This window comes from Elgaria multicarinata, chromosome 3, assembly GCF_023053635.1.
Source record: "Elgaria multicarinata webbii isolate HBS135686 ecotype San Diego chromosome 3, rElgMul1.1.pri, whole genome shotgun sequence".
NCBI classification, from domain to species: domain Eukaryota; kingdom Metazoa; phylum Chordata; class Lepidosauria; order Squamata; family Anguidae; genus Elgaria; species Elgaria multicarinata.
The window spans coordinates 144,846,155-144,858,602 of NC_086173.1; the positions used below are offsets into that span (position 1 = coordinate 144,846,155).

The 12,448-nt window shown below is 49.8% G+C and overlaps 1 protein-coding gene across 1 annotated transcript in view; it reads left to right on the forward strand.

The window, feature by feature from the left end:
* Positions 1 to 297: 297 nt before the first annotated feature.
* LOC134395911 (gamma-aminobutyric acid type B receptor subunit 1-like) overlaps positions 298 to 12,448 on the forward strand; it is a 46,007-nt gene continuing 33,856 nt past the window's right edge. Inside the window, 4 exon segments of the mRNA XM_063122152.1 lie at positions 298 to 589; positions 6,239 to 6,373; positions 6,888 to 7,058; positions 11,588 to 11,689. Coding sequence (XP_062978222.1) covers positions 335 to 589; positions 6,239 to 6,373; positions 6,888 to 7,058; positions 11,588 to 11,689 — 663 coding nt within the window. The 5' untranslated portion in view covers positions 298 to 334.

Genomic DNA, 12,448 nt, shown 5'->3' on the forward strand with positions numbered 1-12,448 from the left:
CCATCGCCTCGCTTGCCCTCCCCTCCCCTCCCCTCGGCGGCGCGGTGGTGGGCTCATTGCGATTCCCCCCGCGCCCTGGACCACGGCGTTCCGCGCTGACATCAGCCCCCGCCCCCTCCTCCTCCCCCCCCCCCGCTCCTCCTTTTGGCTGGCTGGCTGGCTCGCTCGCCCGCCCGCTCGCTCACTGCAGCACCGACGCCGGGCAGCGCCATGGAGGAGCCGGCGCTGGCGCCCTCGCCGTCGCCACCGCTCAGTGCCGCCACCGCCACCGCCACCGCCACCGCGCGCCCTCGCCGCCGCCTCCGCCGCCCCTGACCTGCGGCCGGCCACCGCCATGGCCTTGCCCGGCCCGCGCCCCGCCGGGGGCCCCCAGGCGGCCTTGCTGGTGCTCACGGGCTGGCTCTTGCTCTCTCCCCCGCTGGGCGCAGGCAAGAAGAGGCTGCACATCGGGGCGCTCTTCCCCATGACTGGCGGCTGGCCGGGGGGCCAAGCCTGCCTGCCCTCCGCCCAGATGGCCCTGGAGGACGTCAACAGCCGCAGGGACATCCTGCCCGACTACGAGCTGCGCCTCGACCACCGCGACAGCGAGGTGAGAGGACCCCCCTCCCCTTCCCTCCACTCCCCGTCCCACCCCGTCCAGGGCGGGGAGGCAGAGGGGGGCTGTGAAGGTTGGGGGACACGTGCGGGGGGGGGGGTTGGGTTGTCATCATCTGCAGGTTTTGGGGCTGGTGGTAGTGCGAAGTTGGGCTGAGCTGAGCCCAGCCGGGTGGATGCGTTGTCCCGTGGCCAAGTGCAGCAAAGTGAGCCCTGGGCGCAGCAGGATGGCCGGACCCGCAGCAGCGTTTTGGATGTGGCTGGTGGACATCCCTCCAGCCCAGCCCAGCCCAGCCCAAGTACAGTGGATGTAGAGGCCAGCCTGCTTGGAGAGAGAGCTGTCGGTGGGGGTGCTGATCCTTTCAACTAGGGTGGCCATGGGAGGAGTGGAGGGATGGGAAGGCGAGGCAACCTTGGAAGGAAGGAAGTGGGGCTTTGGCAGTGTGTGTATGAGGTGGTAAAGAAGGGTCACTTGTCAAGGTAAAGTGGGTGCAAGGCTTCCGCCATGAGGGCAATGCTGGAACCAGGTTAACGGCAAAGGGCTCCAAGGTGAACGGGAGTGGGGGGAGCTTGAGGATCCTTCCTCTTTCACCTTGCTGGCACGTTGGGCCAGAGCCTCGCTTGGCAGAGCCCTTTGCAACCCTGGTCTCATGTCAAGGCAGCAAGGCGGCATCCAAGAGGTTGGGGGAAATGGTGGAGCTCGGCGAAGGCCAAAGAGCTCCAAGCTTGGAGGAGCGCCACAGGGGGCTTTGGGAAAGGGGCAGAGAGGCAAAAGGCTCTGATGGGATGCTCTGGCCCAACATAGCAGCAAGGTGAATGGGAGGGAGAAAGGGACGCGTGAAGGGTGCAACTGGAAGCAGTCACAGTGATGTGTACGGTGAGAGAAGAGTTTGGGGAGCGTGATCAGAAATGGAGCTAATAGGAAGGGGCGTGCAGGGACACTGGTGGGGTGAGTATGAGAGAGGCAGAGTCACATTGAGACTTCCAGACACTCCAGGGAGTGACACACCAGGATGGACAGGCAGAGGGACACTTGAGGAGACACACGTGAGGAGGAGGAGGAGGAGCCGGGGCAGGAGGAGTATTTAATTAGCATTGATCCTGTATCAAGAGAACGGAAGAATGTGCATGCAAGGATAAGAGCCGGAGTGGCGCTATATGGGGCTGGGGAGTATGGTTTTTGAGAACACTACTAAGCCTATTGATGCTTATGTGGTTTAAAGGTCTGTCAACCCTCTTATCTGTTGGCAAGATGGGCCAGACTGGAAGTGAGTGAGACTTTGGCCGTTTTAGTGGGAGGCTTGTCTCTTGGGCTGGGGGCCCTACATGAGAGGTCACGATGTGCCTGGAGGTGAGATGAGGTGGTGTCACTGAGACAAGAGGTGGAATGAGGCGGAGGGTCATCATAGCACCGCCAGTTGGTGTGGGCAGCCATTGCTGGAGCCTTGAACTGGATTGAAGGTTGTTTCTAGGGCTGTAGATTTGGATGGGCATTGATTCCAGTAGGAGCTACTAAGGGAGAGATAACCAGGGAGTCCCAGCACTTGCGTTGGCAGGTCTTTCTCTCCTGGGATACCTTTTTGAGCAAGAGGCACAGACTCCTTGAGGAAGAAAGCCTCTCAAATATGTGTGTTGGGGCGGGGGCAGGGGTTGAAGCACAGCCAGTATGAGATGTAGTCAGAGGGGAGTGCAAAATGAGAATGTAACCCAGCAACCTCAGAAACAAGCTGTGCACGGTCTCTAACCTGGCCAGGTCCTGCTGAAACTGAGAACGTGTTCTCAAGCGCGAATATGCCCATCTACATTTACAGTTGCACCACAGTGAGACCCTAAGCCAGATCTGGGCTTCAGAATAGGTCAAGCTGGTCAACCGTGTCCTCCACTCCCCAAATGTTTATTTGTTAATTTACATGCTCTGATATTCTAAATTGTGGCACACGCAAGAGGAAGTGTGTTATTTAGGTTAAAAAGTAATGGGGGGGCGGGGAATAAATGCAAAATAAAGAATTTAAAAAGTGACCAAAGTTTTGTCAAAGGATTTTACAGATGAACACTGTTGCATTTGTACAGCCAAATTTTGTCACACGCTGTCCCATTCTTTTTGCTTTCCCCCTTTGCATACTCTTGCCTTGTATACTAATTCACTCTGCCTGCTGTGCGTTTGTGCCTGCCTTTCTACCATCTCTTCTACCATCCTTTGTGCCTTTCTTCATGCACTAATCTTGTTTGGCTTCCAGTATATGTATTCCTACTTGTTGACAACTCATCCGGTTTACTGAGGCCCTTCACACCTCTGGTTTTTCTTTTCTTTTTGTTCACTGGGATAGTTCCAAACTCAGAGCATCAGCTGACTCCGTTGTTATGGCTGAGCATCAAAATGTGCCAATGGTCAAGAGTGGAAAGCAAAACCAAGTGGGGGATAGAACGGTGACACCGTGTGCCTCAAGCCTTCTAGGATAGCCTCACAGTCAGCTATCACCCGGGAGCAAGCCATTTCTGCATTCACTCGGCCACAATGACTCCTGGCTCTCATCACTAGTACTGAGAAGGCAACTGAAATGTAACCCTTCATTTCATATGTTGCTGTAGTTAGACTATAATTTACCCTCCCAGAATTAGCTGAGTGTGATAGAGCACCTGCTTTGCCTGCAGAAGGTCCCAGGTTCAATCCCCAGCTTCTCCAGGTAGGACAAGGAAAGAATCCTGCCTGGAACCCTGGAGAGCTGTTGCTGCCAGTCAGTGTCGATAACACTGGGTTAGATGGACCCTTGGTCTGACTCAGTCTAAGGCAGCTTCCTATGTTCCTTTGAGAGATGAACCCAAGCATCTTTTCCCATTCTTTACTATGGCCTTTGCTATGACACTTTCCCCTCTGTCGCATGTGTCTGTGGATTGGTTACATCGCCCTGGACATGTTCATGAGCAAAGGTGCCCCCCCCAGGCTATGCGCGCACATGATTTCGAAGTACACCCATGTTGCAGTACACTTGAGTTGCCGCCCGCGTTTTGCTGCAACAGCCTGCCCCACAGTCCCTTGTACTGATCTTGGCATATCAAATCCGGTTCCATGCCGGCTCCTTCATATCTCTACTCCCACAAACACACATGCACGCCCACTCTCTGTCTGGCTGTCCCCACGCACAACAGTATATGCCTTCCCTATTCCCAGCTGCCCGGGGCTGTACGCGTCAACCCCCACCAGTGCCCCATCCAAACCGTCACAGCAGCATCCTCATCCTTCTGTTTATGTACAAAGCACAGTCTGTCGTTTCCCCATCTGTCCTGTCCGGTTCTCAGCCCTGATCTCCATACACACACCTTGGTTCTGTCTTTCTATCTATCCCCGCATAGCCTTTAGGAGGGATGGTCCGTAGCTCAGTGTGATAGAGCACCTGCTTTGCATGCAGAAGGTCCCTAAGTTCATTCCCTGACATCTCCAGGTAGGGCTGGGAAAAAACCCACGTGAAACCCTGGAGAGTCATTGCTGCCGGTCAGTGTTGGCAATACTGGGCTAGATGGACCAAGGGCCTGACTCCGTATGTGCCTGTGTTTTACCTCTCCCTGATTGCAGCCGCCACTCATCCCGCTCCTCTATCCCTCAAACTATCTGTTCCTCTGTCCTTCCTCCCACACATGCCTGCCCCTCCCTCCCTCCCTCCCTCCCTGCCTGCCTGCCCTGCTTGTTCTTTTCCCCCTCTCGCTCCCCCTCTTTTGCTGCCACCTTGTGCTTCCCAGTCACCCACCCCCACCCCGCATTCTCTTTGTTCCCTCCCCATTGAAGCCCCGCTCCCTGGTGCTGACAGGTTGCCGTGGCAGCGCCTGCCGATGGGGTTGCCATGGAAACTGATCCTCTTTCCCGGGCGGCGATGCCCTGAATAATTCATCATCCCCTTGCGGTGGCGGCGCACAGCCAGGAGCAGGATGTGGGGGGCGGGGGGGGGGGAGAGAAGTAGCGGATGGGATGGCTAGCACATTTGTCCAGAGAGAGACACAGCAGGGCCGGAGTCAGACGGGGAGTGTGGAGGTAGGGAAGAACTACATAGAGAGCCAGAGAGGCATTTGCTGCATCTTTAGTCCCTTGGAAGGGGTGGAAGGTAAATTGACTGCTACATTGGCACCAGCACCCCCATACACCATTCAGAGAGCCATCGGCTCACCTCTTCTGTGCTCAGTGCTACCTTCTGCTTTATTGTCTGCACCACCCTTCCCCAACATGGCACGCTTCAGATGTGTTGGACTATAACTCCCATCATCCCCATCCAGCACAGACCATGGTGGGAACTGTAGTCCAAAACTTCTCTTGGGGAAGTCTGACCTGCACTATCATCCTCAGAATGAGGGTATTAGATCTCAGGGGAGGTTCATCTCTGCTTCTGCCTTCCTAGCTGGAGCGTCTGTTCCGGCTGCTGGACTAGGTGGATACCTTTGGTCATCCTTAATGGCCCCCTGTGTTTGCTCTTCCCTGCGTTTCTTTCTGCATCCTGACAACATAGAAGTGACCGAAGCAGCCTAACACAGGACCTAAGAAAGCTGGACCCAAATCCATCGAAGCTCCTCTTCAGGCCTTGTCCCAAGATCCGGCGTTATCATCTTTTCTTTTGTAAATGAAATTCCAGGGGATACTTCTGTCCGTCCATCCCCCCCCCCCCCCTTATTCCAAACATAGCTCAACATCTCTATTGCTAAGGCAGAACAGGCTGGCTTGTCTACCTATAGACTGACGTTGCTGAAAGAGCCTTCGCCTCAGACCCGTGGTCCACTAATACTGCCCTCATTCATCAGGCAACTGGGGCCTCTCTGGGCACATGAAACTGCCTTTTACCAAGTCGGTTCATTTCGCTCTCAGTGGTCCTGTTCAGAAGACACCTTAAACCAAGACTTTAACCACAGTAGTTAAGCCAGAAACCTGGGCTGTGTTCAGAAGACACCTTAAACCTTGGCTTTAACTACAGTGAATGAGGCTTTTTGCCTTTTTCACCGTGGCTAAAACCATGGTTTAAGGTGTCTTCTGAACACAGCCCAGCTTTCTGGCTTAAGCACCATGGTTAGAGCTGTGGTTTAAGGTGTCTTCTGAATAGGGCCATTATTGTCTTCACTGACTGGCAGTGGTTCTCTAGAGTTTCGAATAGGAGTTTTTTCCAGCTCTGTCTGGAGATGTTGGGGATTGAACCTGGGACCTATTGCATGCGAAGCAAGTGCTCTACCGCTGAGCGACAGCCCCTCAAGCCTTTCCCCCTCTCCGTTCACCAAGCTGCCTCCCTTCCTCCTCAAGAGAAGCCGTTTTCACCCCGCCCTACTGCATCATGCCTGAATGTCCACGGGCATCTAACTCTTCCCCATCCCATCTTCTCCACTGCTAATTTGTCAAGCGCTGATCTTCCCTGCCTCATCCACTTCCTAGATTGCAAGCCCTTTGGGCAGGGACCACATCGCTGCTGCGTCATGTACGGTGCCTAGTGTACAATTTGGCTGAAAAATAAACAGCTCATTAGGAGCAGCTGCCTCAACTTCATTTCCTCTTGACTCCTGCTGGATTTGCTCTGAATTCTGAATGGGGGAGTACCCAGGAGCATGCGGGCAGGTTAGGGATGCATCGGCATCCTTGTGACGGGATTTGTGTTCTCTTCACCCCATCTACTCACAGTGTGAACCTGGTGTGGCCACCAAATTCCTCTACGAGCTTCTCTACAATGACCCCATCAAGATCATCCTTATGCCGGGCTGCAGCAGCGTTTCCACCCTGGTGGCTGAAGCTGCGCGCATGTGGAACCTCATTGTGGTGAGCACCTTTCCCATCATGTGTTTGCTGTGCATAGTGACGGTGGGAATTGTAGGATAATTTGGTCTTAATTTGAACTAAGGTTCAGCCCAGCATCCTCTTTTGCAGCCATGAAATATGTGAAGAGAGTGCCTCTGAGCTTGTGCAGAGTGCATTTCTCTCAACACTGAGTTAACATGGTCCACCCTCTCCTCACACATCTGGGGATTGGGGGGGGGGGTTAGGGTTTTCAGATAAAACCTTCCAGAAAACTGCAGTGTTTTAACTGCCGCATCTCTAGAAATCTTTTTTTTGTGGGGAGTGGAGCTGGAGCAGGCTTTTATATTTAGTGGTCAGTACAGAATGTCTTCAGCGTCACTGATCCAGATTTCTGAACTTGTGTGAATGAAGAGTGAGTGAGGAACGGGTGGGGAATCTGGATCCCAAGGTTAGATGAGATCACCATTGGCATTGCAGCCTGTTTTGGGTTTTTTCCCCCCACTCAGTCGTGCCTCTGTCTTCTGCTTCCTTCTAGCTGTCCTACGGCTCCAGCTCTCCAGCCTTGTCCAACCGCCAGCGTTTCCCCACCTTCTTCCGCACGCACCCTTCGGCCACGCTGCACAACCCCACCCGTGTGCAGCTCTTCAAGAAGTGGAGCTGGACCAAGATTGCCACCATACAGCAGACCACAGAGGTGTTCACCTCGGTATGGAGCCCCAACCCTGAGCTAAAACCACACCCGTAAACTTCCGGGGCATTCTGCAACTTCCAACAGGTCCCAGGGCACTGACCCCCACCCCCAACCCTGACTATAAGCCAGGGCACCAGTCCTAACCAGGAGCGTTGGACAAGGTGGATAAACTGCCCTTGCAGTCTGTATTTATAAAAGCCAGTCCCCAAAGTTCCATTATTTCTAATGTTGACCAAGGACAAGGTTGGTTCCCATTAAGTTCTATGGAACCAGAGAAACGGACTGCAATTTGTGATGCAGTTAACAGACCAGTCTACCTTATCTTGGTCCAGCTCACCCCTAGTGCTTATTTTGACTGGCAGCGGCTCTCCAGCGTTTCAGGTAGAGGTTTTCCCCATCACCTGCTCCCTGATGGTTTCAAGTGGAGATGCCAAGTATTGAACCTGGGAACTTCTGCATATTCTACCTCTGAGCGGTGGCCATTCCCTTATACAGAAGGCTAAACCTGCTCCATGCCCTGGGTACAGAAGGTTTAGCCTTCTGTTCCCAAGGCAGAGATGGGCAACTTGTGGCCCTATGGATGTGATTGCCCTCAGCTCCCATCATCCTTCACCACTGGCTTTGCGGAAATGGCTGACGGGCGTTGTAGGCCAAAATATCTGTTAACACCACAATTTTCCTATCTCTGCCCCAAGGGAAGTGCGCAGGTTTAGTCCTGACAGCTGTGAATAAGCCATAGCAGACTACACAGTTATACTGCCTTTGACTGCAAACTGTTACTTCCCCCCTCCCCCTGTAAAAGTGAATGGATGCTGTTTTTTCCTATGGGGAAAGTAAAGTATAGCCTTTGGAGATGTTGCTGTAATAAAAGTAAAATAATCGCATTACCTATTGGAAAGGTTGGGTAACACCAGACCACAACAGAGGGACACTTCACACACACGCAGTGGTTTTTGAAGTATACCCACCCATGCTCCATAAACACTCCAATCTCTATAAAAATTGTCATCTGCTAGTCACTAGCAAAGATTAAAATTTATCACTCCATTTCAGGGCATGATTTCATGGTCATTTGCTTGAACAGCTGCTTTAAGACCCTTCTCCAAATACAAGAATCTGCTCTGAACATGGTATCTGGCATAGTCTTCAGCTTTCTGAGAATCTCAGTACCTAATGTTTCAGAAAAGACAAAAATAAAATGATCTTAAGTTGCTAGTCCACGTGTTTCAGAGGAAAACATTGAAATGGGCAAGCAGTGTTTGCTGAGAAGAGGAAGGGGACCTTGAAGGAGCTTCTAGTGGACAGGAAAGGGTTTTTGCTCCTATTTCCTGCTCTATACCTGGCTGTTGGCCCTGTCCCTTTTCTTATCCTAATTCAGTGTATCAACATCTCCTCTCCTTCCTCTCTCTTTATCACCTGAATCCATATCAGAATGTTCCAAACTGTGTGAGCCCAAATCTGTCTCACTGAATACATTATGAATGCTAATTGATCTCATTTGTCCACACTCTTTTGATTAGGAGATTTGAGTTTTCAGTTTTAAGACATGATTTGTCTACCTAAACAGATCTTGTGAATCTCCAAATTTCAGAAAGCTATCAAAGACCCCATTCCAGAAACTGAATTCACAATCTTAAGGTTAAACTCGTCCTCCTTGTTCAGACTCAAGCCTTAGCTAGACCTAAGGTTTATCCCCGGATTGTCCCGGGGTCATCCCTGTTCATGTAAATGACACGCAGGATATCCCGGGAGCAGGCAGGGACAATCCCAGGATAAACCTTAGGTCTAGCTAACTCTAAAATGCAATCCTAATACAATTTAATACCCTCTGTATAATGTTAATCCTCATTTGGAGTGGACATGACACTTCCTTCAGTCTTAACAATCGCAGCTTTGTCCTACACAACAGATAGGCAACTTAAAAGCCATGGATAGCCCATGGGGACTGAGGCTTTAGCATACTTGTTAGAATCCTGAAGTTTTCAGCTTTCTTTCAAAATAAGTTTATAGTCCTCATCATGACTATGATATAACTGAAAATATTATACTTGATGAGTAGAAACAATCATTCTTGATTATATTTATTATGCAGGCTGTCAATGCAGAGTGATATAAATGGAGTAGGGGAACTAGTCTCCACCCCAGGGAACTTACAGTCTAAAATTCAATAGCTGAGGAGAGGAGTAAGGGATGAGATAGAAGAGGCACAGGAAAAGAGGCGTAGGTGTCTCTAGAGTGCTCTGACAAAGTATATTTCTGGGCCTTTTTTCCTACTGAATCTTAATAAATGTCATCTAAGATCTCAACTGAGCTCTATTTCTCTCCAAGACGTCCTAAGAAGAATTACTGCTTCACATTTGAGACAAGGAAAATTGCATAAAGGGCCCTGAGAAAGAAGTGGAGCATTCCCACCAGCTGTGTTCCAGTGTCCGTCACATTTATGCAAATGTTAAGCAAATGAAGCTATTTTGGTGTGAACTGTGATCGGCAAATGGGTTGAAGCCTTTCTTGTCTCATTGTGGTACATTTCCACTAGCTCCCTTAGGGCTAAGCAACTCTCCTTCTCTTGAGAGTCTGTTCTCAGTCCGCAGCCAGAGCTAATTAGAAAATTTGTGTGACCACAGCTGATAAATGCAGAGTATGGCTGCTAAAAGAAGCATGTCATGGTTCTTGCTGAATCTTTTGAATCTTTATACACACACGCATACACACACACACACACACACACACACCAGAGTTAGGCACCTTTAGGATCAAAGTAATGCTATGTTGTTCATATTTTAAAAAAACAGTAAAAAACAACAACAACCTGGCCATTTTTTAAAAAGGTTTTATTAGTTTTCCAAAACAAAATCAACAAAGACAAGAGAGAGAGTGAGAACGAGAAAATAAAGAATAAGAAAAAAGGAAATAAATAGATAAAAAGAAATACATTGAATCTAAATTGAATTATTGACAGACGGTAGCACACTTAAGCAATATTGATATTTTTTCACTATTACTTTACAATCCAAGGTGTACATGGAATCCATGGTCTACTTAGAAGTTTTCTTTATAATTCTTTATGTCAAATTTATGTTTAGTCTCTTTTCCATGATCTGAGGAAAAGAGTCTATTTTCCAAATACTGCTGTGTATGTCAGCCATTTTTATTTTGCAGGTGAAGCAGCTGTAGGATCCTAATCCTGAACGTGGTTGTTATCTGGATTGGGCCCCTTTGTCCATTGATTTCAATGGACTTGTAACTAGTAAACTTAAGTGTGCTTACATTTGTGTTGGATTATGACCTAGCGTGAAGAGCAGGATGACTAGGCATGACTAGAACCTCAGTCAGGGGAAGTGAGATCTTCACATCCAACTTTTCCTCCATAGAGTCCTGCTTCCCTTTCACTAGATCACTATCGAATTCCTTCCTCCTTGGCCTCCTGCTTCCTCTGTCTCTTATAGGAAGCTTCCTAGCCATGCCTGTTTCCTGCCTTGCTCATGAGTAGGCCTTTTCATACAAGCAGGCTATTATCCAGGGGAGTAAATGGGGGGGGGGGGAAATAGTAAAAAAAAAATGGTGGTGGTGGGGAGTGATTCTCAGCAGGAAAACAGTGCAGGAAATAAAGGGTTAAAAACCCTCCTGCTCCATAGAAGCCCCGAATGGATTGCCTGGGCGGGGGGGGGGGGGGGGGAGCTGGGGCTTCTTTTTCTGAAAAAGAAACAGAGTAGCCACTTGTAAGCACATGCTTCAAAAGGTGTGCTTAACATAACATCTAGTTTGCCACTAAGGTAAGCCAAATTTTGTGACTTGATAGTCACCTATATTTTGCATATTTTGACCTATTTAGGCTGACAGCCATCCGATGCAGAGCAGGAAGAATGGTGGGGGCAATCTTTACGTCTGTGCTCCTCTCCCTCTTCATTTCAGCTAGACAGGCTTTTTCGCCCATTTAGCTGGAGCTCTGCAGAGCAGGAGGGAAGGAGGCTGGGGAGGCCTGGGGATACTTTGTAAGCTGACCTCCCCAGCTGCCTCCCTTCCACATCCACTGACATGCCCCTTTCTCTCCTTTCTGAGATCTCCAGCATGAATCTCTACACGTTGGCAGGGGGGGGTCAGTGAGCTCACATTCCTGGCACCAAGGTCAGAGTGCCGACTCTGACCTCAGATCCAAGAATCCAAACTATCCTATGCCCCACCTTCAGAACCTGTCTGGGGGCCATAGTATTGCTCCTTTAGTTTGCTTTTGCTTGCCATGGGAAGAGGCAAGGGCTTATGCAGAGCCCCTTTCAATTTCTGAGATTTCCCCTCACAACCATAGCAGGTAGAAACTTGAAAAAACTGTAAAAACCAAGATTCTCAGGAAACTGTATTTTCCTCTGGGTGCAAATGCTATGCATTTGCAATGATGTTGTAGAAGCACAGAATACATGCATTGCTGGATTTTTTAAAACCCTGAACTATGACTGTATCCCTTTAATTCAGTCTTGCTCCTAAGCTGATCCATTTCCCCCAAACCCTATTTCTTCATTGTCATGATGTCTCCTTCTCTATTCCCACAGACTTTGGATGACCTAGAGGAGCGCGTCAAAGAGGCTGGCATTGAGATTACTTTCCGCCAGAGCTTCTTCTCTGACCCCACTGTGCCTGTCAAGAATCTCAAGGTGACAAAAGCGTGCCTGGCTGTGGGTGGTTTTGGGCTGTGGGCCATGCCTGTCGCTAGAAGTGTAACATCCCTTCTTAGAGACCACCTTCTCCCTTGTGACCCATTATAATCTCCGGGACCCACCCTTCTGAGTTATACTAACTATGTATCAGGTTCAGAAGCAAGAGCACAAAAAACCCTCTCCCAATTGCATGGAAAGTTACCTTATATAGGATGACCCTATGGAAAGGAGGACTGGGCTCCTGTATAAAAGTGCGTAGAAAAGTGAATTTCAGCAGGTGTCATTTGTATGCATACAGCACCTGGTGAAATTCCCTCTTCATTACAGCAGTTAAAGCTGCAGGAGCTATACTACAGTGACCAGATACAAAAGAGAAAAGGAGTCCTGCAGCTTTAACTGTTGTGATGAAGAGGGAATTTCACCAGGTGCTGCATGTATACCTGCTGAAATTCCCTTTTCTATACAACTGTTAAAGATACAGGAGCCCTGTCCTCCCTTATCCCTCCCTTGGTATAAGGTCACCCTACCTTATACCAAGTCAGACAATTTCTCTATCAAGCCCAGTATGCCTCCCTCAACTGGCAGCAGCTCTCAAAGGTCCCTGGTAGAATCTTTCCCATCACCTGGAGATGCCACTGATTAAACCTGGGATCTTCTCCAGGTGAAACATAAGCTCTGTCCAGCTCTAAACTCAGTCCTTGCTCTTTGCTAAGCAAATACAATAGAATAGCCAATTTAGCAAGCAAGTGGTCAAAC